Source organism: Corvus brachyrhynchos, unplaced genomic scaffold (assembly GCF_000691975.1).
Source record: "Corvus brachyrhynchos isolate BGI_N302 unplaced genomic scaffold, ASM69197v1 scaffold246, whole genome shotgun sequence".
Lineage (NCBI taxonomy): Eukaryota > Metazoa > Chordata > Aves > Passeriformes > Corvidae > Corvus > Corvus brachyrhynchos.
Genome location: NW_008238447.1, coordinates 308,278 through 334,209, shown reverse-complemented (window position 1 = coordinate 334,209; position 25,932 = coordinate 308,278). Strand labels below are relative to the sequence as shown.

The window sequence follows — 25,932 nt, the reverse complement described above, 5'->3', positions numbered from 1 at the left end:
AGTTCAAAGATGTTGCATTGTCTTGAACTATATGAAGTATTCAGAGAGAGACAGAGGTTGTGTTCTCGAACTCATGTAAGTTTCTAAATAAGTAGAAAAAAGGAAAAAAAGCCTACTGAAAATAAAGACTAGTGGAAAAAAACCCTGTGAAATAACATGTTGTTTTGGCAATCAGAATGGATTTGGAGAAAAAAGCAAAAAGCTGTGTAAGTCATTAGTATCACACAATGTTATAGGAGGCTGAAGTTGTGACCGGCTCCTTGGCCTAGCTACGTAGGATTGGATTTATTACTTGTTCTACTGACTTGGTTGGCACTCCAAAAGCAGAGGTCAAAGACCACAAAAGAGAATATAAGTAGTTCGCTGCAATTATGAGTTCTTTACCTTTTGTTTTGTAGGTGAATTGCAAAGGAAGATTGGCTTGAAGGTGCTTGAAATGAGAGGAAATGCTGTTGTTGGTTATTTGCAGTGTTTTGATTTGGAGGGAGAGTCTGGACTTGTAGTGAGAGCCATAGGAACAGCCTGCACTTTGGATAAAATAAGTAACACATCAGCATTTTTACCTGCATGTAACTCCCCATCCAAAGAAATGAAGGAGTAAGTATTCTTTTCATACTCATTCAGTTTTTCATAACCGGTGTGATTTCTTTTTTTCCCAGAACTTGTTTTTCTTTTGTAGTTTTATTTGTCTGCAACCCAGTTTTATATTCTGCAATTCTGAAATGTTTTAGGTTGGATGATTAGTTATTTCAGTAGAAGCTGGAGTGGTAATTCTTACTTAAGATGACTTTCTTTGAATTTATGTAGTGATAGTACTACATATCTTGGCTTGTAATCCACCAGTTTAACTGTAATTAGTTCTGCTTTGGCGCTGTGTTTGTGTGATGAACATTTTTGTGAAGGCCTCTCAGAAATACACCTTTGGTCCAAGTTTAAATGTTTATGAGCATATAAGAGAAGATAAATTTTGAATTCTGATGGTTCTGTCAGTGATTTAGACAATGACCCCAAAGAGGTCTCATCTTTTATTGTGTTTTGCTTTTTACTGTTGTAAAACAAGTTAGGACTGTGGCAAAGCAGGTAGACAGTGAGCTTGCAGAGCAATCTTTATGATGAGAAGTATAATTTTGTGATTTTTGTCATATGTACTGCAGCACCAAACAGTTTGAATGCAGTATTTTGATATTAATAGAAATTATTAGAAATACACTTGCAGTCTTCTTCAAACTGTTGCTACTTTTTTGCTTGGATATTTTAGTTATCTTCTGTTTGGTAGAGCAATCCAGGAAGGAAAAAACTGCACCAGGAAGTGTATTACATATCCTGTATTTCTGGCTGTATTAATTGAAGTAGCCATTTTCATTAACTTGAACTGTTGTGTCACTACAATAGAGATGAGGCATTTTTGTTGTGCAAGCATCAGTTGCTCTGCAAAATATTGCAAAATATGGACTGACTTTTAAAAATTACTGGTTTCTATTTCACAGCATAGCTTGTGGTGACTTGTCTTGATTTTAAAAAATTGCCTTTAAAAGGACTTCAGGATACAGTGCAGCATAGAACAACAGCATGGTGTTTAAAAACAAAAAAAGGTAGACCTGGTAATTATCAACTTAAAAAGTGTCCATAAATAAACCAGTGGCTTTCACTCTGCAGCAATATGTGGAAATTCCACCTCCCAAATTATCCATGTTCAGCTTGGTGATGGATGTTGTCTCAGTTCAAAAAATGGGAATGTTTCTCTAAGGCAGCAAAGTCAACTAATTTGATTCTTCTTATTCTTGGCTTTACTAACTTTATGGCTAGTTGCCAAAGAATCAATGATGCAGTCACAAGCAAGTGCTTAAGCTGTTCCTTTCCCTCCTTTTATTTCATCTGGACTCTTGCATGCTAGGAATTGAAATTCTTAGAGTCTGCTTAGAGTAAGAGATCTCCTCTAGCTAAACTTCCCTGAAATCATTGATAACATAACTTTGCAACCTGTTTGTGTGTATTGTTTTCTTTTCTTCCACCTTGGCTGCAAACTCTCTCAGGTCTCCGCTGGTTCATCCGCCAAGCCATGGATGCCGCTCGACTCACAACAGCCCAATTCACACTGCTACTGGCTCACGACTTACTCAGAACTTCTCTGTGTCTGTTCCCACTCTCATCTACACTGGTACGAGACTGCTCACACTCCAGAGCTGGGGAGAGGCAGCCCACAGGCACAGTAGTCCCAAAGGGCAGGCAGGCAGGCAGTGTAGGCAGGTACCACCCATCTTTCCTCCCTCATTTTCTCGTGGACACACCTTCTGTTATCAGGGAAGAAGCACCCAAGGTGCAGCTGCTCAAACAAAGGCAGAATAGTTTCTTGGAGATGCCTCAGGGTCTCTTCCACAAAGCCACACTCTTCACTTTAACATGCTCTTGCTTCCTGTGAAATTAAGTAAAAAAATAAGGTGATGTATCTGGGAGACATTGATTTGAGCTCATAATGATTTTCAAGCATAATTCAGATACAGTAGGTTTTAAAATGGTTCTAGGGAGGGTCTGTGCCATTTGTGGAAGAGATGGTTTTAGAGAGCAGGTAAGTCAGCTGTGCATAAGTAAACTGTTTGTCAATAGAGTTGTTCCCATAAAGATTCTCCTCTTTGCTCTGTTTTTAGCTGTGGCATGCTGCTGATGCTATAGGATAAGGAAACATACATTTTTTTTACCTTAAAATGCATATGTGTATATACATAAGTGTATAAATATGTATAAACACAACTATAACTTGAAATAATTTTTTCTTTATTAAACTAACTCAGAGCATTGTGTATTTGACCAGATTTTTAAGCCATAAACTTTTCAATTTTTTTCTTTTGCCTTTTTTTTTTTTTTGGTCACATCTCATGCCTTTCATTTGGCATAATTGTTTCATTGTAGATGATTAGCATCTCTCTGTAGGATGCTGAGAGAGTAAAACAGCATTTCTTTGCCTCTGGCCTCATTCCCAGTCTCGCATCTAAGGAATAACTGCTGGCCCTGCCCCAATCCCATCCTGGTGTTTGGATCATGCTGCTGTCAGCCAGGTCCCTTGGCACAGGATTACTGAATATGTTTCCACCTTCTTCTGGCAGGATTCCTTTCAATGAAGATCCCAATCCCAATACTCATTCATCAGGACCCTCCACCCCTCTGAAAAACCAAACCTATTCCTTTTCACCTTCCAAGTCCTACAGTCGACAGTCCTCTTCTTCTGACACAGATTTGAGTTTGACACCCAAAACTGGTAAGGCGCTTCCACCCACTTTTTGTTTAAGTTGTGTTTCTCTTTATATTTTCATTCAACCCCTTTTTGCTTTTTGGCATTTAAGTTATCAAAATGATGTGAAAATTGGAGACCTCACATAGCACACCTCAAGCCTCAAGAGAATTTCTGTAGGGTCAAAATTTCAATCCTGTCTGTATTTCCACTGTCCTGGATAACCTGAAAATGACTTTTGTGCCACAACTGTATTTGAATCAAAATAAAACATCTTAGAGCATTAAGGGAGTTCTTAGTAATTGCCTTTTTCTTATTTCCTCCATTTCATATCACAGATCATAGGAATGTATTTCTTACCACAATATGTTAAGGATGGTGTTACTAAAACTATGTAGCCTTCAAGCCTACTGTGTTGTGCTCTAAGTTTACTGCATACATTTATCTTAATATTGCAAATGCAATAATAGAAATGTAGCAGCCACTGTCATTTTATTCTCTTGGTATATGGAAATAGCTTTACATACACAGTATACACTTTCAAAGTAACTTAAATTACATTAGAGATAATCCAGCCATCTTCAGAAAGCATTTTTCTTTCTCTCTTGCTTTATCATAATTTTTTCAACTTGTTGTTTCCTCCTTCCTTATTTTTTAGTCTGTTGTTAGAATCATGTCAGTAATAATGTCAGCACAACTTAAAGAATTATTGTCTGTTTATTCTTCATTATGTGACCAATGCCCTGAATTTTGCTACCATAGGGCAAAGTATTTTGCAGAATTGTTTACGGAAGTGTGGTTAGTTTTATAATGATGTTTTAAATTGTGGTATTTGAAGCTCAGAATATTCTGGTGTCCATCTAGTTAGACAATTTTAAAGCATATTAAAGTAGTTGATTCAGCTTTACTTGATAGCACCCCTTTCAAAAATTTTTCCTAGCAGATAAATTGAATATTGCATTCAAATGGAGTTGTATTAAATATTTCATGCAGTTTATTCCCTAAATATATTTAAAATATTCCCAATTAGAAAGCTGTCTTTCTTAGTCCTGTCTTCTCTGTCTCATTTTTAAAACAAACAAGCAAAAGAAAGCACACTTTATTTTTTTGTCTTTTTTAAAGGATGGCTGTCCTGTGGGTAACCTATGGTGGTCACTCATTTAAAGGACCTACAGATATAACTGGATGCTTATTACTTAGGAGCACCCCAAATTCATGTGCTTGGTTTACTGAATATTTGAAAATCTGTTTCTTTTGATCAGATTTTCCATGGTAAAGATCATGTCATGTAAAGGATTTAAATGTAACGTAGGTGGTCATCTTTATAGATGTGGTGTGAATTTAGGCATGTGGCAACTCACTGTGAATGTGTTCAGGTTTTAAAGCAGCAGCCTTATATATTTCCTGGCAATGTTATGTAGATGGATAAACGCTGTTGTCTTTAGTCAGTTCATTCAGAACTGAAACAGATTGTGCATTTGGTGCCTCTTATTTGTAGGGATTTTTCAAGTATGTAAAGATACTTTTTTAGCTATCTTTCTAGTATTAAAGCAAACTGTGGGCATAGTTTTGCTTATTAGCACTGTCTTTTTGGCAGCTTTTAACTCTGCTACTGAAACTTGTCCAAAGAGGATTTGCTGGTTACATTTAAAACTTCTGTATCTTGTTATGACAAACTCGATTTTGAATCTTAATAGATTAAAAGGACAGTATGTAATGAGTAATTTGTTTTACTTTTTACCCAAAATTTGATGATGTGCAGAAGACACTTCCATAACATGCTAAATTCGGTGTGTTGTTCTTAGCAATTACTGTATATGTTTAGACCTCTGTTTTCATTTCCCAAGGCTATTACCAAGTTGAAATATTTCAATGTGTAAGTTGGTGATCTTAGTGGTTAAACAAAGTTAAAGAAATGCAGACTTCTCATGTGACACATCAACCATTATCAAATTTGAGATGCCAGTTTCTCAGATTGGCTGATGTGAAAAACAAAGTATTTTCTGCTATTTCTGCAGTATATTATATTCTTCTTTATTTCTCAGTCAGGTGGTTAGTGTGCTGACATGTCTGAGATGGAGACTAACCTGGAGAAACAGTGCAGATACTACAATTTCACAGTATGAGTAACAAAACACTGGAGGTTTAAACTTGGATCTGCTTAAGCATCTAGTTTTCAATAGCTGCAAATCTGGAAAATATTACCTTGATGTCTTCTGTGAAAGACAGTTGTGCTTGTGTTATCCATTCTGGTCTATAAATACATTTGGTGAGAAAGCTTGTTTGTGTTTGAAGTTAGACTTCTGGGAGCAGGGATATATTTTATGCCACTGCAAATGAAAAGAATCAGGCTGACAAAAAGCATGATGTATTTTAATCAGATAATACATTTTGATATGCCATAGCATATGTTTGGAGGAAATGGAGAAGGTGGGAACTCCTTTTCTTGGTGTGGGAACTTAGAATTCTACAAGATTTATCACACTAGAAAATCATAAAACAAATCCATTACCTCTTTGGAAAATAACTTTTTCTATTGAGATAATGAAAGTAATCAGATTAAGTGTGTGCAAAGACTCTGTTATTTGGGTTTTACTCCATACTATTTGCTATCAGATTTTGTTTGGCATTTAAAATAATGTTAAATTACCATGTCTCTAAAAAATTAATTTCAAAATAAAGTTAATCAGGTCATGATTTTTAAAAGCATGCTTCTCATGCACATTGTGGAGCTGTATTGTCATTCCATTTCTTTGTATGTCGAGAAATAATTTGCAGTAAGTGTTGATTCGTTTAGAGAAAACAAAAATGCTTCATTTTGATTTCTTTTGTCTGTTTCTTTAGTCATCTTCTGAATCTACATCTTTGTCTCTATTACTTTCCTCCACAGCACCTTCCCCACAGGGACCTAGGATTTTCCTGTTTCCCAGCTCCCCTACACTTTCTTGTGATTCCCCACATCTTAAAAAGTCCTGTCTCCTCCTCTCGGGGTCTAGCATTAAACCTCTACACTCTAGCCATGTCAGCCCAGTTGTTCTGAGGAAAAGCGTTTCTTTAACTGAAGAGCTGCTTCTGGCTGCTTCTGGTAGGATCTATCTATTATGGCCTTTTAAACAAACTTGTAAGGAAATTATGTTATTTGATTAACACACAGATGCTTCTATAACCCTGGGTTTGCTCAGTTAGCCTCCGAAAACTGCTGGCTACATGACTATTCATTCCATCTCTCACCTCTGCCCCAGAAGCTTGAAACACCTTCAGAACTTCTTAGAGGATTTGAAACAATTTCATTTATGCTACAGAATTTCTTCTTTACCCTTGCAAAATATCTTTTGATAATTGGTAATTGGACTGAAATAATTTACTCGATTTGTAATCCCACACATTCTCTTCACTTTGTTGTTCCTGCATTTTGCATGGAGCAAATGCTCATTGCACTTTTTCATGAATTCACTCATAATTTGTTGAAATAATGGTTATCAGATGGCTACCAACTCTGCTTTTTAATTTAACCTTTTAAACAAAGCCCATGTTTTTTATTTTTACTGCTCACTTTTTCATTTCACTGACATGGATTATTTTAATAGATTTCAATTAAATAGTTGATATTACTGCTTTTTTTTTCAGAAACTCTTTTGGTTAGTTTGTCATTCTTGAGTTTGTTTTATGTGTAGTATTTATGCTATGTTTGTCTGTATTTAAATATTGTATAGTCCCCGACAATGATGTTTAGAATCAATGCCAAATAGTAAAAGCAATTTAATCTTGTTTATGGGACTATACAGATACCAATATTTTTGTTTCCTTATCCAAGAACAGCTAAAAATACTCGTTGAAAATTGTAGTGTTTTTATATCTAATTATATAGTAATGATAGCCTAGTAACTCTTGAAAATGAATGAGTGAGTTTAGGAATGAATTTACATACAGTATTAAGTCTGATATTATTTCTAGATCTTCCGGTCTTTGGTTAAAAAAAATAACTGCGCTTTGATGTATATTTACAGTCTTGTTGATCTTTATCAGATGCTTGATAAGAAGAAAAAAGAAAGTAAAAAGGAATTGTTATATTGAGTTAGTTACAAATTCTGTAAAAGAAAATCTTGGCTTCATTTCTAACTGTTTGCACTGTGGTGTTTGTATTTCATCCTGCTCCTGACACCTTTTTGTTCTTTATGCTCTGCTTTCCTCTACTACTTAGGGGCTTATTTTTGCTTGCTCATGTTAGCCCTCATGGCTTTTAGATACAAGGAATAGCAGTGATAATGTGTTTTTAGGCATGAAGTATTACCAAGAAAATCTGTTTCACTAGCATTGTGTTTACTTTAGGAAAAACACAATCTTGGTATGTGTTTACTTTAGTGATTTTTAACCACAGAGCCCATAATTTACTGTCAGACACTTAACCTGCATCTCAACATGCTCTGCTAAGGGGACAGGTCCTTAATAGCAAATAATTCAACATCAAAGATGTTAGTGAATCTAATAAACTTTCTCTGCAGAAAAACTCCTATGGTTGGGGGGTAAGGCTGGAGGTAAAAATCTGAAAGAAGGAAAGAGAGAATTACCATATTATGCAAGATTGGAGTTTATCTCATGTTCATTTACAGATAATCTACAGGTTATGTGTGTGCAAATATAGTAATCAAATAAGTGTAGTTTTAAATGCTGAGCAGTAGCCCCTAGCTTATTTGAATGAATCAGATGAGTATTTAATTATGTAAAATAATTTGTAATTTTTTTCAGAGTTTATATTTCAAATCAAAGAATGTGCATTGCCGTTGTATTTTCTTGTTCCTAATCATGCATTATGTAACTGCTGCTGTAATTATGTGTACAGTCTCCTACTAGTAGTTATGAAAGGTGATTTAGTTACCTGAAACTCTCTGAAAACCAGAATTTTATTACTTCTATTAAATAAAAATATTGTAATAATATTAGTGAGAGATACATAACTATAGAGTAGTCTGACAGTGAGACTGTTTTTGATAAGGGCAGAAAATCTGGTTATGTAGAAACTTTATGTGAAAAGTAGATCTATATTTAAATCATAGGCAAAAAGGCATAACAAGAAAATAAAAAAAAGTTACATGTCACAGGAAAGGTTTTAAACCTGCATCTTAAAGTTTTTCTGTTTAAAAGTTGATTTTAATTCAGGTTGACAGCAGAAAAAAATTTTAGTTGGGGGGGGGTTGTCCAAATACTGTAAAATCACTGCTAGTCGTGTAAAAATGAAAACCTAGAATAACCGCCAAACCAAAATTAAATTTTGATGCTCTTTTTTTTTTTTTTCCTTAAAAATTAAAATTATGGAGATAATTTGACTGTTTTCAATAGCTCAGTTTAATCTATTTTGAAATCACCCTTTGATTGCAAATTATAATATATGTTTCTTTGAATGTCATTTGTACTGATACTCTTCAGGAATGGGCAGTGGGAGTGCTGGAAAAGAAGGGGGGCCATTTAAAACTCTTTTAAGACAACAGACTCAGTCAGCTCTGGAACAAAGGGTAAGGCATTTTATACTTCCATTTCTAATCTACTGAAGTGAAAATTTATCTTGTAAGTTAAATGTTTGCTGTTACTTTCTGTTTGAAAACGTGTAACTAGGTCTGAACTTACTACAAATGTTGGCTGTTTAATAGCCCTTTTTTACACAAATTATTTAAATACTAATATATTACTAAAGCATTAAGGAAAGTGGAGCAATTAACTGTGCACAGCACTCAAGTAATTCCAGTGGTATTAAGAAGTTATAGGAGAAACTGTTGTGTGGTCTCTGTAACGTATTGATGCATGTTAAGTTTAATACTTGAGTAAATACATGATGATAAAGTTTTTACAGAAGCCTAATTCAGAAACACTGGCATAGCTTTAAACAAGTTGAAAATCCCGTTTGGAATTGGGAAAACTTTCAGTTTTTGGAAATTGAGTTGGTACATTGCTCCCCATTTCGTGGAAGGTAGCCTTTGATTGGGGACTTGAACCTGAACTACTTGCCAAGCAGAAAAAGACATTTATAAATTTAAACTTTTCCTCTACAGGACTAAAAATGCCATCTGTCATTATACTGAATAGACTATATGATGAAAATAGTGGTTTTAATTAATTGTTTACATTGTGTAATTGCAACTTCTTAGTATAAATTATATACTGCTTTGATCAAAATGTTGATAATGAGGTGTCTTGAAGGAAAAAATGTGAGTATTTTCCTACTCAGAAATAAATTTAATTGCAATTTCTGACTACCTAAACTAGTGACATAGGAGCATGTAAGTTAGTTGAGAAGAAAATCACTTACATCTGTGAAATAAAAGTGCCCAGCTGCTATTTTGAGTAAGTGGATGATTCTCTTCTCATTTCTCGTGTTATCCATGGCTAAGGGAGGATCTCCTCATAGGTTCTGTAGAAGGCGGGGTATGTGAAAAATACTGTGACTCTTTCTAGCCCTTTCTTCTTTTATTGGGGATTCCTAAAGCGTCATTTGAAATACTTTCTTGTTTTTCTTTTTTTTTTTTGGTGAGGCTTTGCAGATGTCTTTGTAATCTTATTTATGCAGAATTTTTTTAATTTGTTGTTTTTAAGAGAATTTTTAAAATCAGTGTACTTTGCATGTTGATACATTTCAGTTAAAATTTTTATTAAGGTATGAATACAAATCCATGAGTTTTTTTCTTTTAATTTTTTAATTTGGCAGAAAGAATGCTTTAAAATGAGCCTTTTTTCTGTTTACCTTTGATTTGACATTCCATGGCTGATCTTTTTGTTTCCTCAGGAAGCTTTTTAAAGACAATAAAAATGTAAATTAAGAGCCCTTAATATATTTTTAGAGCTTGAATTATTTGCACATTATTTTGATAAGGTCTGTGTATTGTCTAGTAGAAAAAAAAGTACTGTAAAATAGGATGGAGACATGCTGAGTCTGTTATTGATGACAATTATGATGTAGCAGCAAAGCATGTGGGCAGTTAATTGATATAAAATATGTTCATTCTGCCTTCTGAAAATTTCATATTGGATGTGTTTTTGCTATGGTGTTACCTCTTTTGGTTACCTTAAAGTGGAGTTAACTAGAATGAATAACATCTGTAAGTTTTGTCTGTTTTAATATTACACACATAAACAGTGCACTCTACTTGTCTGGATTACTTAGGATAGCAAGTATTTGGGAAAACCAAGAATAAATTCAATATTTTGAGTTTAAGGGACCTTAAAGATCATCTTATTCCAACCACCCTGCCATGGGCAGGGACACCTTCCACGACACCAGGTTTCTTAAATTGTTCTTTTGAGTCTTACTTAGTTTATTTGGGTATATGGTAATGCTAAGGTACCTTAAAATAAGTTCATTTAATTGCATGTCTCAACAGCTTTATTTAATCAAATGTATTTTTGGTGTATTACTTAAATAACCCTAACTGTAAGCAGAACAGAGTTAGAAGGGTAATATTCCTCAATTTCTTCCCTGAAAATAAACCTGTGGAAAATACAGCTGTGGAAAACTCATGTACATGTTACATTGTACATTAATAACTGTTAGCAATTCCCTGTACATATGTAGATAGCAAGAGTAACTTTATAACAGCTGTCTTTCTATATATTTTTGACTAAAAATATGTATATTGTATTTCCATTAGTAGGAATATTTGAGGTTATCTTACTCCTATAAAATTAGCCTATGTTTTTGTAGAAATGGCCAAATGCTGCTCTCAATGGTATTTTGTGTCTCTGACTTCCACTTGGACAAATTCTGTTTTCTTCCTGTTTTTACATTCTGCAAGTGCGTGAGAGATCTTTTCTGCTGCCTTTTCAGAATGGGGATCTGTTGGCCTTAATTTCTGAAGGGCACTGCAGGAAATCTGTTGTGTTAAGAGCACAGTTCTCTGGGAGATTCATTTGGCTGAAATCCTGACTTAAGCATCTTTTCTTTCCAGTGACTTCTTATCCACTCATCCCCTCAGTTCAGGTCAAGAAAAACTGTAGGGTTGTTTGGCCACCTTGTGAGATGGCACAGTGAATGTGCTTAGAATAAAAATAATTAGCCAGGAAACGAACAAGATCTTAATGTGGACCAGTTCCCTGCTCTGGTTCAGCCCCAAAAGTTCTGTGAGCACACCCAAGTATTTATCTGTGGGAGTGGTTTAATGATGGGAATGAGTGAATGACTGGAAGGGGATCAGAGAACTGCTTCAGTTGGCACTTACACCAAAGGATGTGTGTAGCCTTATTCCATGTGCTTCTTCATTGTTTTGTGTGTCTTTGAATGAAATGTACTTTAAAAAGGGCACTAGCAATACATGTCTGTGTATATACATTTTTAAACATTGTATTAAGCAAATATTTGAGGATTTGATTGTAACCTTATCAAACTTTGCCCCCCCCTCCAAAAAATCTCTGTGCAGTTGCGAGGACTAAAACGGTGACAGTTCTTTCATGGTCTATGCAATCAATGACTGTAAAGTGGAATAGTGAATTGGTATTGGTAGAATGATTGACCATCTTCAGTTGTAGCTTGGAAATCGTTGTTTGTCGTACACTGAAATACCTTGTGGTTGCATCACCTTGATGTAAAGGTAGTCCTTTGCAAATTGCAGTAACAGAGGGGATTTGTAATATGGCAACTGCATTTGGTTCTTACGAATTCTCTGTTTTCCCTGAAATAACTGTAGATTTATAATTTTGAACTATTACAGTTTACAGCATGTAATTGAGGCAGGAACTTGTATTTGAGTAATATAATAATAAAATTCAAAAAATCTCTAAATGAGATTAAAAAAGAAAAAAGAATGTCATCATATGAAATGATGGAGTTCCATCAGTGTCAGAATGAATGACAGATTGTTAGCAGAATTGTGTCAAAATGGTTCAGTGAGGCTGTTACCCAGATTTGTCTGTGGCTTGAATTAACTGGTAGAACACCTTATTTTATAATGTAATACAGGCTTGGGAGTATTGATATATTGATTGAGATAAAGCCATGTTATTATTTGAGGTTTTCCTCCTGATTTCTAGTATAGAGAATCAGGCAAACTGGAAGTCTGAACATGTTAAAATTACTTGCAGTACCCAGCCTTATGGAAATGAATAGAAAATGAAAAACCTTCTGAATTTCCATATAGATTAAAAAATATTGGATTTGCTTAAGCTTTAGAGCATGGAGTTGTTTACTTTGAGCGGAGTTGTTTACTTTGAGCAAAGTTGTTTACTTTGTTCACTCCTTACTGCTTCAGCACAGTGTAAATGTGAATGTATCTATAAAATGTAAATGTAGTATAGGCTTAATGGAATTTCATATAGCTGGCACATTCAGTAAACTTTTTTATTGATTTCTGCAGTCCTGGAAAAGCAAATATTTTGAGTATTTCGACTTTTCTGGTAACTTCCAAAGCACTTTGCAATCTTTTAGAACCTTCTGGGGGAATCTTTACTGTATCATTCTAGAGATCCATTGCTGCTCCTGAAGACCCATCAGTCAAGCAGGTTTGCATAATCCTGGGCTGAAATCTTCCTGCTTTTTAATTGCATCATAAGGCAAAACTGCAGGGTTTGGGTTTTGGGATTGTTTTGCTTCTGGTTATCGATACTATGGTTGCTGATTTCAAAGTTTGCCTCTTGATTTTGAAAGTTTAAGCCAAATGAAAATCCAGAAAACATGACGTTTGTAGGACCTTTTAAAAGTTTAAAGAGTTCCTGTAACAAGGGTGGTAAGAATCCTGTAGTATTAGTTTTTAAACCTACATTGGGCTTTAGTTTTAAGATGACTTTTCATGCCATGTATTGCTGGAAGAACCTGATCCTCATTGAATCTGCAGCATGTGTGCTGTTCAGGTAGAAGCTCAGTTGAATTGTACTGTTTCTAAGTATGTGAGAAAGGAATCTATCCTATACTTTCTCTCATATAAAATTATGGTATTTATTTGTTCCATTAAATCAGTTACGATTATATGAAACATGATTGCATGCTTTTTATTCTTTTTTTTTTGCTTTCTGTGTTTAGAATTGCTGAACATGAATTATTGCCTTTCCCCCATAAGTGTACTATTATGTATATATTAGACATATCGCAGAACATCTCTGGAGACATTAAAATCTAATTTTGGGCTCAACTTCTTTGAATATGACTTTTATTTCATCATATGTGCCTTGAAAAATTGCTGTTATTACTTACTTTGCCTCTTTTATGAATTACAAGCTGAAGTAGTTGCTGAAACTTATCTCTTCATTTTACTTAAACCTGGTAAAAAGTAACTTATGCAAATTAATTGGAAGTGAATTACCCTAGTTTAAGAACTTACAGTTGTGTTTCAAGACCAATGCTTTATTTTAAAAGATGGATATTTACTTGTTTTATTTAGAGCTCACGAGCAGAGCAGTCTTTTGATATTTTTTCGGTATGTTTTCCTGTAATAAGACATTCCTCATTCTTGCAAGACTTCAGTTTGTTTCACCTTGTGCTTCAGAATCAAACTGCAGTCAGTTGTAACAAGAATACCTAAAAATTGAGAAAAATGTTTATTTTTTATCAGCTAATGAAAGTAGAATTAATTTAGCAGTAGTAGTAGTTTAGCAGCCATAGTAAAAGTGGATCGATAGAGGTTTTGTTAACATAAGTATGTAAAGTTTTGATTAGTTATCATTGTTGTGCTGAGAAACAGCTCTATGGGGGAAAAGTATTCTTTCACTCTGTAAAACCTCTGCTTTTTTGATACAATGGGTCCGTGAGGACACATGGTTGTGTAGTGCTCAGTAAGCCTGAAGGACATGTCTGGCCCAGTGTAACTGCTTTGCTTGTATTTCAGGGAAATGATCAATTCATTGCATGTTAATTGGCACTCAGCAGTGGTTGGTAAACAGTCATTTAATGTTTGCTTTTAATCATAACAGGAATTCCCATTTTTTACTTTGACGACCTTCCCACCAGGCTTTCTTGTCCACGTTGGGGGTGTTGTCAGTGCTCGCTCAGTGAAGCTCCTGGATCGCATCCACAATCCTGGTATGTCAGCACAGGAGTGACTTCCTTGCACAAGGCCTGTCATCTAACCTTTATAACGTATCAGTGCTTGAATAGATACAGATGTATTCTAACAATGTGTATCAAAAGCAGTGTATTTCAGACAATCATTTAAGCTTGAAAAATAAGTTACTCAGTGGTTATGTTTTTAGTGAGAAACATTTCAGCAAGTTAAAGTAGTACTAAAAGTACTTTGAATCAATAACTTTGCACTGAAAACTGTCTTTGAATTATTCAGGTCTTAATTAATTTTTTTGCCATTTTTTGGTATTAAAACTTGATGCAAGTTTTCTATTCAAACAAAAATGAGATTAAATGCTTGATCTTAACTATGAATGTTTTCTCATTTTCAGCTCCTTGAAATCATTAAGGACTAATGGCTACAATTTAGCTCACAACATGGTTATTAACCTTTACAGCATTGTTTCTGTTCTTGAAAACCTTTACTGAACAGTACTTCAAGATTTTTATTATTTTCCTGGGAACCCCAGTACTAGAACATGTGTATTTTGCATATCCTAGTTCTAATGTTAGAACTAAGTGACTTCTGACTCTGAAGACTTGGTTTAGTCACTGAGACCAGATGAGGAATGCTTTGCAAAAAGTTGGAGTTGACAGTGCACTTAAAAATGCAAGGGAGAGTAGAAATAGTACCTGTAGTGGTTTTGCATGCACTAGTCAGGAGTAATAAAAGGAAGTTTAGGCAAATACATCCATAAAAACAAGTACAAAAACCTAATATTTTCCTTTTCTTTCTATGGCCCAAGGCAAGCAATTCTCCAAGCAGGTAGAGCAGATTGCTGCTGATCTAAAGATTCAGTAAACTGGCAACATGAAATTAAATTCAAGACTTAATTTGAATTAGATCCTCCTACTTTAAGGGATTTTTTTCAAGTATATTAGTAGACAATATTGCTCTTTAGTTTTCCTATTTTAAGATCTATTTACACAGTGAAGTGAAGATTAAAAGAAATGTCAAAGTATAATTTATATGTGAGTCTTTCCTTTCTTTGCCACAAAGTTATTTTAGGATTCTGTATTTTCAGCAGATTTCTGATACAGGTCTCTTATGTGCAAAATTTACTGTGCGATAGATGTAAGACAGAATGGGAAAAAAATCAATTTTTTTCAGAAGTTTTAAAAGCTAATTTCTTGCATTATGCATTCCTTCATTTTTACCAGCTGACTGGAAGCAGTATAAGACGTAAGGCAAGATAGAGATGTATGTTTGCACAGCTGCAGTGTTTCTGTGAGACTTGAAGATTGCTCCTGACAAGTGAATGTAAAATGCATGATCCTTGGAACTCAGTATATTGCAAAATAGTGAGAACAAAAGGGGAAATGAAAGCACATGGCTGTGGGAGGGAAGGTGGAGAATTAGAAAAATATTCTGATATAGTTATTATCATGAAGCATTTGAGTAAAATAAGTCTGTAAAATATTAAAGGAAGCAAATAAACTGGCCAGTGAATAAATCAGGAAAACATGGAAGAGGAGAGAACATTTGAAGGTGGATTAAGAACTTGCCAATAAGACAAAATTGCCATATACTGTCCACTTTGGTCACCTAGTGCCAGATTGCTACAGCATGCTCCTTTTTCCCTTTCTATTTCAGCCTCTTATTAACTCTGCTGTCTGTGTCTTTCCAGTTCCTGTGGAGTGGTGTTGTCAATTGTGTTCTTGTTGGTAGTTTTTTTTTTCACTATTCTGCTTCTATAACTGATCTACTAATTTGCTGTTTTGAACTCAGCCTTTGTCGGAATTATGGGTAACACAAGATCATACAAACTGCTAGACTGGAATAGTTTCAATTCAGGTATTTTATTAGTCATTCAGTACTACATATGCTGACAGAAATTATGGCAGCTCAGTGAAGTTATTAGAAATGTTCTAGGATATTTAGGTTAATGTTTCAAATTTAAATCTATTTAATCATCAAATGCCTAAATGTGATGTTTTCATGCTATTAAAGACTTTATTTAAAATTAAAACCCATTGTTTTAGTATAAAATAGTATTGCTAAGAATAATTTAATATCAATCTGGAAAGCTGAATGTTCAGATGTTTATTTGGTAGTCACTTTCAGCTCAGCATCCATGAAGGAAGTAATTTAGGGAATTTTTTCTTGCTTACACAGTTGGGATTGTGTCAAGTGTGATTTTTTTGTTGTTGTTTGGGTTGGGGTTTTTTATGTAATAGGTTGGGGGTTTTTTTGGCCTATTGGTTTGATTTGGAGAGACTGTTGGGTTTGTTTTGTTTTGCATGAGCTTGCACTTTCTTCAACAAAGGCTTTCCTCCTGTTAATTTCAGGAAATTGATGAATGTTTGTTTTTAATAATAGCTCTAAAATAATAGATGTGGTATAGATAGTAATAGATGTAAAAATTGTCCAAGAAAAATAGAGAACTATCAGGTTAAAGAGAAGGGTAGTATGTAGCCCAGGATTTGTTGGTTCATAAATCTTGCATTGTAAAACGCAGCCAGTTTCAGGACTTAAACCATCATTAGTTGAACTTTTTAATCACTTAATTACCTAGCTTGAAAAAAGCCCCAATATTCTTACTTTTTTATGCAGTTTTAGTAATCAAAGTGTGTAATTTCCTTATACAGCTGTAGAAGGAATAGATGAATTGATGCAATGTAGATGAAATAAAGACTTTTCCCTCTCACGTTTTCCCTCTGGAAAGATAACATGCTGTGGAAGAGAGGCAGGTGTAACTTCTCTGCATATAACGTCCAAGCCAGCAGACCTTGTCAAGCCTTGATGTTTTTAAAGCTGGCACAATAAGAAGATACAAAGCTGACCTCTGAGGGCTTTTTTCCCCCAGAAACAAACTTTCCTTCTTGGTAATTCAGTGTTGCCATGCAGCTCTGTGTCATGCTCTAAAATTCAGTTTAAATGTACAGTTATTAAAAAGGAGACATTTTTCATTTTGCAAATTGTTTGAAACTAGGGAGAACCTAAATCTATTGGCTCATTTTTATTGTTCCTTGTTACAGTAAGCATCTTTTAATATTATAATTATGAGCTTTTCTGATTTTGTTGGTTTTCTTCGCTTGTTCTAAAGTTACAATCTTTTAAAATTAACTTCCAGTATGAAAAGAATATTATAAAATTCTCAGGTCTGTGACTGGTACAGCATAGTCTGATCCAAGGTGTTAAAAACATGTTAAAATTTTTGTATATTGTGTGTGACCATGAAAAGTTGGAATTCATTGCTGCTTCTTCAAGATTGTTTAGTAGGATGTTTTTATTGAAAGAATTTTATTAGAATAATGGAGTAAATGAGTTACGTACAGACATTAAACATGCCTTGAACTAGACTAGAAAGTGATCCACAATGTAAGATTAGGAAGCTAAGTGGAAGTCAGGCATTCAGTTCTTGACAGACTATCCAAAATTGTTGTCTAAATTTTTTAGAGATTACAGGAAAATGAATGTGCTTATATGTATAAAAAACATTTTACCCAGAGGTGCTTGTTACCTAAAAGTGTTGGTTGGAGTAGAGAGGTCTAAACCAAACAGTAATTGTAGAGTTAATACCTCCCTGAGAACTGGCTGTGTTTCTGTAGCCTTGATGTGTCAGTAGTTCTGTAGGAAGAGCTGGTTAATCCTACTGGTTTGGGACTGAGCAGGTTACATTCATATTCCTGGAAGTACGGGGTTCTTGCAGTGCTAGGTTTGCTGCTGGACAGAGAATGTAATCACAACCATAAGTGGGCTAAAATTATTTTCCTTTTGGAAAATGTTCAGGCTTCATTTCCGCTTGCTTAGTAACCTGTGTAGTGCAGAAAGATTTTTTTTTTTTTTTTTTTTCCTTGCCAATGGTTTAATTGTGTGTAAGATATAACAGGAGCATCCAGTGGTAGTGAGAAGTCAGAGATTTGAAGATACTTGAAAATCAGATACAGAAGTAAAGACTGACTATTTCATGAATGGAAAAGAAGCTGTTTATACATCTGGGAATTGCATATAGTTCAATGAAGAGTTGTTTAAGTGTAAAATACAAAAAGGTGGACATGAAGATGAATTTGCAAAAAAAAAAAAGTAGGGAGTTGAGCAAAAATTCATAGAAAAGAGAGCACATAAATACAGTGGAAGATACACTCTGATGCTGTCTCTGAGAAAGAATGTACTTACTATAAGTACACAAACATGCAAGGAATCCTCAATCCAGAAAACTAGATCTTTGTTAAAAGTTTGACACTGAGGTTAAACATGGAGCAGAAAGGTAGGCAGTGCAAGAACTTGTTGAATAGAGGCTACTTTTCCGTATGGCCATTTCATAGTACCAACATATAGTTTCTCACATAATTAAATTTTAAACTCCTCATTCAGGAAGCTGCTCCAGCAGTGCATCTTCATCTACAGTAGTCAGAAACATGGAAAGATAAAAGATTGTTAAAAATTTCCTAAGAGTCTCCTGAGCTTCTTGTGTGATATCCAGTCTTGCTGTTGGAGTATGAAGTTCTCCAGAGTTAGTTTTGCATAAGAGGAAATGCAAGAGGAAAGCTTGGCTATGTTTTGGTTCTGTAACTGAATGTTTTTCTTTCACAGAAATACAAACAGAGAACGTGCAAATTATATTTCAAGCTGCTTTCTGGAGTGTAAAGGTGGCTCATTTGTAGGAACACAGTAGGAAATGTCAGAATGTTCCTGTTGGTGTCTGATGTGGTTATCCTTCGTAATTAGTAGGAAAAAATCCAACATTTTAAGGTAGACTTCTTGACTTTTCTTGGAGAATTTCCAGGTTGACTTCTTGTCCATCAGTGTGTGTTGATATGAAAATGGGAGGTTAAGGCAGTCGTCAGAGGCTTTTTCTGAGAAGAGTGAGGAGTGTGATGTTCTGGTGTAATAATTTACTCCAGTTTTTTGCATCCTTTCCAGAGGAGTGAATGTTCCTAAGTAATTTCTATGGTTAATGGGAATGGTGTTTGAATATTCTTTCTGGAAGCTGATACACCCTTACATTAACGAAATAATTTTTGTTGGGATTGTGCATTAATTTTTTTTTTTTTTTTGAGAGTTCTAAGTAGATATTTATGTAACTGAACAAAGGGTGGTCACTGTCAGTGAGCATAGAATAGTATTCACATGTTCTGTTAGAGATTAATAAATAAACTTGACATTTAAAATCTTTGTTTAGAATTCTATGCCTACCTAAGTAAAGCTATTTAATCTGTTCACACTGATTTAAAACTCTCCCTAAATTCTGGCTAATGGTGTGAAAGCCAATATAAACTTTTCCTTGCACAAGTGCTCCAAAAAAGTTGCTTATTGCACAACTACACTTTGGTTTTGAATTGATAGTACACAAGAGAGAACACCTTGGTCTTGCAGAAAATTGTTATTTTTGCACATAATTCATCCTAATTTAAAATACAGGGCTTGACTAAAACTATGGTCTTCATAAAATTTCCTTCATGGATTGCATTGAGTTTTTTCAGCCTTCTGATATTTGCTTCTGTGGTTGCAAACATACAGTTGTAAAACTGTTTGCCTGGGTCAAAATATATCATTGTTAGAAGAAACCAGAATGGTTCTGGTTGAATCAACTCCTTCCTAACTGCTACATAATTACAGGTAAACATGGCCTTGTAAAATGTCTATAGACAGTTTTGTAGGAAAATAGACAGAGAATACAAGTTCTAACTGACTGTAAAAGGATTGTAGGAATAACTGATAAATGTCAGTGGATAATATGAGGCACAAGAGATTTTCTTTTTAAGTCTCCTTGGATCCAGAAGTTGAAAGAGGCTTCTCAGCTTAGTTTGTCTTAAAACAAAATAAACAGTTGTGAGTGTATAGAAATAATGAATGCAGAGGTTCTGCGTTCCTGAGGAGTGCAAACAAGGAATAGGAAATTCCGAGAGAGTGTCATTTCATGCCAGATAATGCCATCCCTTTCCTGCTGCAATAAAATAGATAAAATCTGGTTTAGGAAGCCCTGTCTTGTTACAGCACAGTGTCCCCAGTTTTGGGTAACAGCGCCTTTGTTGTAGTCATTTGAAGCTTTTCTTTGAAGATAGCTCATGTTCTAAAATAGGTTGTATTTATTGTGTCAGGGTGACAAAGCAACAGAGACACAAAATAGAATAAGTAGTTTCTTTATTACCTGCTGAGTCACTATTCTAGGATGAATGACTGAAATAATCACTAAAAGCTGGATTGACAAAGGTGCATATTTATGCATGGAACTGATTTTCCAGAGGCAAATTTACTTCCTATATTTAATGGTTTTTTATTTCTGGGCAGTATTTTTGGGCTTGTATAATTCTAAGTGTGATGCAATTTAAACCTACATTTTTAAGTATTGTAAGGTGTTATTTAATAGTTTAATTTTTAATATATTCTGAATGGGTTTTTTTTCTTCAAATGCCTTATCTTTTGACATTACATTTTTCATTTTATTTAACTTGTATAACATGGTGGTTTCTTTTCCTTTAGCTCCACACTAAATAATTTCTGCTGCTTTGACATTATTGCAGGAATTTTTTTTTTAGATAATACTTTTTTCAGCTTGTGCTGTTTCTATCAGACCTTCATCTACAATTAAAAGTTATAGCCACTGTTGTGGCTGTATTAAGCCATAAGGGGAACACCCTTCTGCTTCTCCATCTTGGAGTGTATTTTGGGATTAAAGCTAACACTTCTCAACAGCGATCTGCCACTGAAGGGAATGATGTATGGAATTTTCTATATGGTTTCTATACGGAATCTTTTGGTGGTCATGTAGTGGTTTGGCCTGACTCACCCAGTAGAAAACTGCCCTGCACATGAAAGGGTTTGTGTTTAATCAGCCAGCCAATATCTCATCCTGGAAATGCAGTTTTAATCCTAAGTGTTCTTAAAATTGTCTCCTTAGTAATTGAAGAATTCCTTCAACTTTCAAGTCTTTTTTTTGCTCATTCAGCAGTTTGGGGTTAGGAAGTGAGATGTGTGCTGCTCTCTGACTTCATCTGGTAGAAAAGCACTGGTTATCAATGATATTTTGCAAGCTGGATGTTTTATTTGGAGTTTTAATTTTGTAAGAGTTAAGTGTACCTGTTGTCTTTGGGTGTGCTTACACTGTTGCCTGCTGGTTTAGTGTATCCTAGTTTTCTTTTGATATATCCCAATAATCTACTTCCTTCACTTTTTGTAACGAAGTTTTCATTTGTACATCTTTTAGTCATAAAGATGAATATAGGGAGTAGTTTTTTAAACAAGGATGGAGTGGCTTGGAAACTTTTTTGAAAGTTTTAGGTTAATCTGCTGTAGGTTTAGTTATTTTCTGCCTGAGTTTGTGTTAATCTTTACAGACCAGAGGATTTATGTTTCTGTACAGTTATTTAGTTGTTAAATATTTTAGAAAATTGATAATGTCTGTGTTTATGGGATAACCAGAAAAGATTAAATAGAACTTCAAGGTCCAGGAAAGGTTGCTTATAAACCTAACAAAGATGTCAAAAAAACCCAACCAGCCAAACCTACAGAAAAATACTACACTTCTTTCTGTATAGGCTGTTATTAGGTTTTTCGTTAAGAAGATACAAAAGTAAGGGAATATTGAAGGTGTGGATAATGGCTTTGCCTAATGAAAGACTCAAAGATTGAATCTGAAAGAATATGATTTGCCATTTTTGAAACAACGAGTCATTTATAGATGGTGAAAATTTTCCTCAGATGATTATCCTCCTCCTATCAGAATATTGTGTTATACATGTAAATATTTATTAAATTATACAATGTAAAGTTGGTTGAAATTAATCAGACAGTTTCTACTTTGGAGTAATTTCCTCAGGATGTCTAAGGATTCAGCTTTAAGGATACAGCAACTCTTGTGTATGAGCTGTGTCATCAAGAGACCAGTCTTCTTAATCTTCAGTTTAAAAAAATCTGTATGGACTAGCAAAATGCAGCTTCTGGCTAAATCTTGAAAGAACCTGTACAAGTGAACCTCTAGCAAATAACTTGGGGAAGGTGTTGCTTCTTATGAATCAGAAAGTGATAGTTTCTAGGTGAAAGATCTACACAGGCTACTGTCCCATGGATAGTACAGCTCAACCTTGTATTTTAAAGGAGATGGGTGACTTGGTGGTGGATAGAGCTAGCTCGAAGAACATTCTGGGTACAAAAGTGCTATTTGTATCTTATAAAACTGCTGAATAAAATCAGTTTTGAACGTTTTCAGTTGGAGGAGGTTTGAGTTGGCACAATTTTTATAGAACACTGTACTATTGACAACATTGTTTCTCAAGTCCTCAGCTATAAAAAACAGTGTGCTTTGCTTCCACTTGGTTATAAATATCCTGCCAATTTGGAAACATTAATAAAGTAAGTTTAATATTCAGCCTTTGGTTTCTCACATAGGGTGCATAATTAGCAGTGGAATTTCCTGTGAACTTTTCTGCTTAAAGTTGTAGAGAAACCTTGGTCCCAACTACTCGGTACATTTGCTAGAAAAGCTTGTGACTGAGTGCTCTGTATGCTTGCCTTTTTGCTTCCACCTAGAATCCAGGGCCATTACTTTCTGTAACCATTTCAGTGAGCTGCCATAGTTTTCAGTCTGTACTGTCACCTGATCCAAGCATGCGCCAAAATACCCACTGTTTCTGGCTCCTGTCTGCTGAATCTGCTTTGCAAACCCTTGGTTATTAAGCTTTTGCGTTAGCAAAAAAACCAACAGGCACTCTCATGGAGTGTGCTGGACACATGCCATCCTGCTTCCCTAACTCCTCTAATTGTTTATGTAAATCCTTAGCTTTACTAAACTTGTAAATGCTACGACGGCATCCTCACGTGAAATTGTGTGGCTCATGTGTCAAAAAAGGCTGCTTGTGAAAATATTTGTCAGAAGAATATGAATGCTACACATTGCACTGCATTCAGTATTTTGTATCAACTTATTATTGCAATGTCATGATGTTTGATTTTAATTGTAGACAATTGTTTTGTGTTCTAATATGCAAAGGTAAGTTCTTGTAAACTGTGAACGTACAGTATTTTTATATAAACATAATTGTTATTTTTTGGCCTCCTTCTGGAATAAAAAATAGTCAAATATCTTAAACAGAGGTCCCAGTCTTCTTTACAAACAGTTGTTTATGCATGACTTACAGAAATATTTGTTCTTGTGCAATTGTTGGATTCTTTGAAAGATATTGGGCCTGATCCTGTTAACTCTGAAGACAGTGGCTGGAAAATACTTCTTACCTCTAATAAGAATGAAAATGATCCATTGCATTTCTGTAGTTAATAGTTTTGTTAGTGCTGATGCTGAACAGATTCTTAGAATACAGGGTTACATGTTGTTTTAGCAAGGCAGAGTTTTGACCAACTTCACAACAATATGTGTTTGCCATAATGATAAGGTGTTCTTGTAGATGTTAGGTAAGAAAATAGTTAAGTCTCCTAATAACATCAGTAACTTAAACTATAAATTTCAATGGAGAAAAGCTAAATATTTGCATAGAGTTTGGGACCCGTCACTATTTCTACCTTTTCTGTTCACTTTAAGGATCCCCGTTTCCTTTCAACATCTCATTCCATTTCAGTTTTCACTGTGGCTACATTCCTTTTCAATGTCATTCTTGTCTGTAATCTTACCTTTATTTCGCAGCACATTTTCTGTCTATCCTTAACCACTTCACCTGTTGCTGGCTCCCAAATCTTCATCATGACTTCACATTTTCTTGCTTTTTGTCATAGAAATGTCACTGGTGAAAAGTAGAAGCAGTTTTTACCACATGGAACCAAAAGGTGTAAAAAGTTATGGTTTTGAAATTTGGAACCTTTTTGCCTAGAAAAAAGGGTTCTCCTTTGCAGGTGGTTTTTTTTGTGAAGTACAAGAATTTGTGTGGCTTAGTGGTTTTTTTGTGGTTTAGTTAGTGTTTGTAACCGGCTGCCTGTGATCCAGTCTCATTGAGCAGGTGTTTTTCTGCATGGTCAGAGAACCACTTTTGCTACTACTTAGACTTTTTGTCTATAGAGAGAAACACATTGCTTATGAAAACAATCTCTGGCCCGTGACTGAAGGGGGAAGGGGGAATTGCTCCCAAGATCCTTGTCCATTCCACCAAAAAGAGTTGAGAGAACTTTCACAGAATGTGCTTGTGGTCTCACATCTTCCATACACTCCGAACTTGTCAGATATTGTAGCCTGGCCTTACAATCCATTTCCAAGACTCTCCTTCGATTCAACTACCCCTACTGCTGTTACCTGGTGGCAGCAGAAGTGGCCTCTGTCCAGAGGTGTAACAAGCAAAGAGAAGACATTTCCCACTTTTTGTACTGACACTGAACCGTGCCATAAGTCAAATCCCTCCTGATGGGCGAGAATTTTCTAAAAGTCCTTGCAAGGAGTTTCAAAGATAAACCGAGACTTTTCCTTGAGTTTCAACACTGCCAGATAGTGGTTTATTAAGTCTTATCAGAGGAACAAAGCCACTAGGGTGACCCAGGTACAGCAATAGAGCACAGAAAGCAGGAGAGAAGTCTCTCTTTATCAAGATTTACACAGCCTTTTAAAGATAATTTAACCAATAGTTACTAAAAACGTACATTATTTTCACTTTCCTACCAGTTATTCAGTAACACGGCCAGGAACTGCAGAATTCTCCAGTCATTCCAGACTAATTTTACTGCAGAACATGGAGTAGTAGAGGAAGGAGAAGAAGGTTTAGAGAACAGCAACAATCCTCCATTTTGATATTTTTTACTCTTATCTATTTACTACAAAGAGAAGCCCAAAACCTCTAAATTTTTTACCCTGTGACAATCTTACATAGTAGTCTATCACCTAATTCACACCACTGTATTTTCTAGTTCCTGTCTGATCGTTGGTAATTTTTTCCAAGGTTGGAGGTTAAAACAGTGTTGTTCAGTGGGCTAAGAACCCCTAAAAACAGGCAGAGAAATATTCTCGGCACTCTGGGTTCCTACATTGTACCACAAATGGTTCTGACAGCTGAGCTGGGGAGCTCCAACCCTGTGTTGTGATGGATTATTTCTGTCGGATTCTCATTTTCCAAAGCTGAGAAGAGCAGGTGCTCCAGGAATCTGAGTCAGGGTTGCTGAGTATCATCATAAGCATTTATTTTCCCAGTCACTGAGTTAAACAGTGTTTTCACACTGGGAGTGAAGTGCAGCACATCAAGATTCTGCCAGTAATGCACTGAAACCTGCTAAAGTGAACTTGGATATAACAGAATATGATCGATACAATTCACAGAAATCCTTTGTTTTGTGTCCTAACGTGTATATTTTTGTTGATTGTGGAGAATATTCCTAAGAACTCTCACTGTAACATTTTTTCTGTTCAGTGTTCATTTCTTAAAGCAAAGGTTGAATAAACTTAAATCTGAGCATCCAGGCTGCTGCTGGTCAGTATAATGTTTTGAGTTACACAAGCATTGCCATCTAAAGTTAGGTATAATTGAATATACAGACCTCTGTGTTCTTCCTTTGAATTAAAAAATGATCATTAGTTTAGTTTAGAAAAATGAAAGCCTAGTTCTAAATGCAAAGTTGAGGTAAATTCATTAATGACTACATCTTACTTTACAACATTTCTGTTTCAGTAACTTTTAAATTATCTTGCATTTTTGTTTGTCATGTTGTCAGAGAATCAACTGTATGATACTGGGATTATCATACACTGTGTTGATAAACATTCCTGGTAGTACAGAATTGGTTCCAAATAAATTTCAGGTT

At 35.1% G+C, this 25,932-nt stretch overlaps 1 protein-coding gene across 1 annotated transcript in view; it reads left to right on the top strand.

Annotated features, from left to right (window-relative positions):
* C2CD5 (C2 calcium dependent domain containing 5) overlaps window positions 1-25,932 on the top strand; it is a 59,843-nt gene that overhangs the window by 10,627 nt on the left and 23,284 nt on the right. The window contains exons 7-12 of the mRNA XM_017736657.1: window positions 399-597; window positions 3,102-3,253; window positions 6,117-6,311; window positions 8,651-8,736; window positions 14,111-14,219; window positions 15,988-16,053. Of these exons, the coding sequence (XP_017592146.1) occupies window positions 399-597; window positions 3,102-3,253; window positions 6,117-6,311; window positions 8,651-8,736; window positions 14,111-14,219; window positions 15,988-16,053 (807 nt within the window). The remainder of the gene's footprint in view (window positions 1-398; window positions 598-3,101; window positions 3,254-6,116; window positions 6,312-8,650; window positions 8,737-14,110; window positions 14,220-15,987; window positions 16,054-25,932) is intronic.